The 1,447-nt window shown below is 40.4% G+C and overlaps 1 protein-coding gene across 1 annotated transcript; it reads left to right on the plus strand.

Moving 5' to 3' along the window:
• Nucleotides 1–502: 502 nt before the first annotated feature.
• LOC127541831 (olfactory receptor 5G3-like) lies at nt 503–1,447 on the plus strand. The gene has a single exon (XM_051967081.1). It carries the CDS (start codon nt 503–505, stop codon nt 1,445–1,447), a length of 945 nt encoding a protein of 314 aa, XP_051823041.1.

Genomic DNA, 1,447 nt, shown 5'->3' on the forward strand with positions numbered 1-1,447 from the left:
AAAATAAAAAGAAATAGTATAAAGCAGACAAGTATTGAGAGAGAGAGCACCAACAAGTGCAAGTCATCAGGAAAGCTTGCTAGTATAAAATAGCATTGGAATTGTGCCTTCATGAAAGCTAGATAGATAAATGAAAGGTAAATGGTGCTATGGTTAGAATGCCAGAGAGGAAGCACTTTGTTTAAACACCTCTTCCAACACTCATTAATAGAGTGATACCTGGCAAACCACTTAATTTGCCTCAGTTTCTTTATCTGTAAAGGGTGATAATTGGCACTACCTCCCAGCATTGTTACAAGAATCAAATGAGATAACATTTGTAAAGTGCTTTGAAAAGCACTTTAGTGCACTATAGAAATGCTAGTCATTGTCATCATTCTTAAGAGGGGAAGGAGAGGAGACAGAGCATTCTAGATATGGTGACTCAATTATGCTGAAATCTGGAGGCAGAAGTATTAATAGAGATGTTCCTTCTCTTTCTCCTAGCAGATTACAACACATAATGGAAGCTAGGAATCAAACTATGGTGACTGAATTTCTTTTTTTGGGATTTACAAATCATCTCCCACAGCAAGTTGTCCTCTTTCTAATGTTTCTATCTTTTTATCTTGTCACTGTTTTTGGGAACTTGGGTATGATCATTCTGATATGGATAGACTCCCAGCTTCACACTCCCATGTATTTTTTTCTCAGTCACTTATCCTTTGTGGATATCTGCTCTTCTTCTACTGTTACACCCAAGATGTTGGTGGACTTTTTTACGGAGAAGAAAATCATCTCTTTTCTGGGCTGTGCAGCCCAGATGTGGTTCTTTGTATTCTTTGTAACCACTGAGTCCTTTCTTTTAGCTGCAATGGCATATGATCGGTGTATGGCAATCTGCAACCCATTACTATATACAGTTATCATGTCCCAAAGTGTCTGTATACAACTTGTGGTTGGGCCTTATGCCATGGGCCTTCTAGCCTCTACTACTCATATGGCCTTAACTTTCTGGTTACCCTTTTGTGGCCAGAATGTCATCAATCATTTCTTCTGTGACATCTCACCCTTACTCTCCCTTGCATGTGCAGACACCCACATCATTAAATTAATCCTTTTCATCATGGCTGGGGTTGTTGGAGTCTTAAGCGGACTAACCATTCTTGTCTCTTATGTCTATATTCTCATGGCCATCCTGAGGATCCGCTCTGCTGATGGGAAGTCGAAGGCCTTTTCTACCTGCTCCTCCCATCTGACTGCTGTCAGTATCATGTATGGAACCCTTTTCTTCATCTATGTGCGTCCCAGTGCAAGCTTCTCCCTGGATCTCAATAAAGTGGTATCTGTGTTCTACACAGCGGTGATCCCCATGTTGAACCCCCTTATTTATAGCTTGAGGAACAAGGAGGTGAAAAATGCATTAAGAAGGACTTTAGAAAGGAAGATGTCTCTACTGGGCAAGTAA

Source organism: Antechinus flavipes, chromosome 6, assembly GCF_016432865.1.
Source record: "Antechinus flavipes isolate AdamAnt ecotype Samford, QLD, Australia chromosome 6, AdamAnt_v2, whole genome shotgun sequence".
Classification (NCBI taxonomy): Eukaryota; Metazoa; Chordata; class Mammalia; order Dasyuromorphia; family Dasyuridae; genus Antechinus; species Antechinus flavipes.

Bases quoted from the DNA above. Each gene is read 5' to 3' on its own strand.
- LOC127541831 (XM_051967081.1), top strand. From the start codon at position 503: ATGGAAGCTAGGAATCAAACTATGGTGACTGAATTTCTTTTTTTGGGA.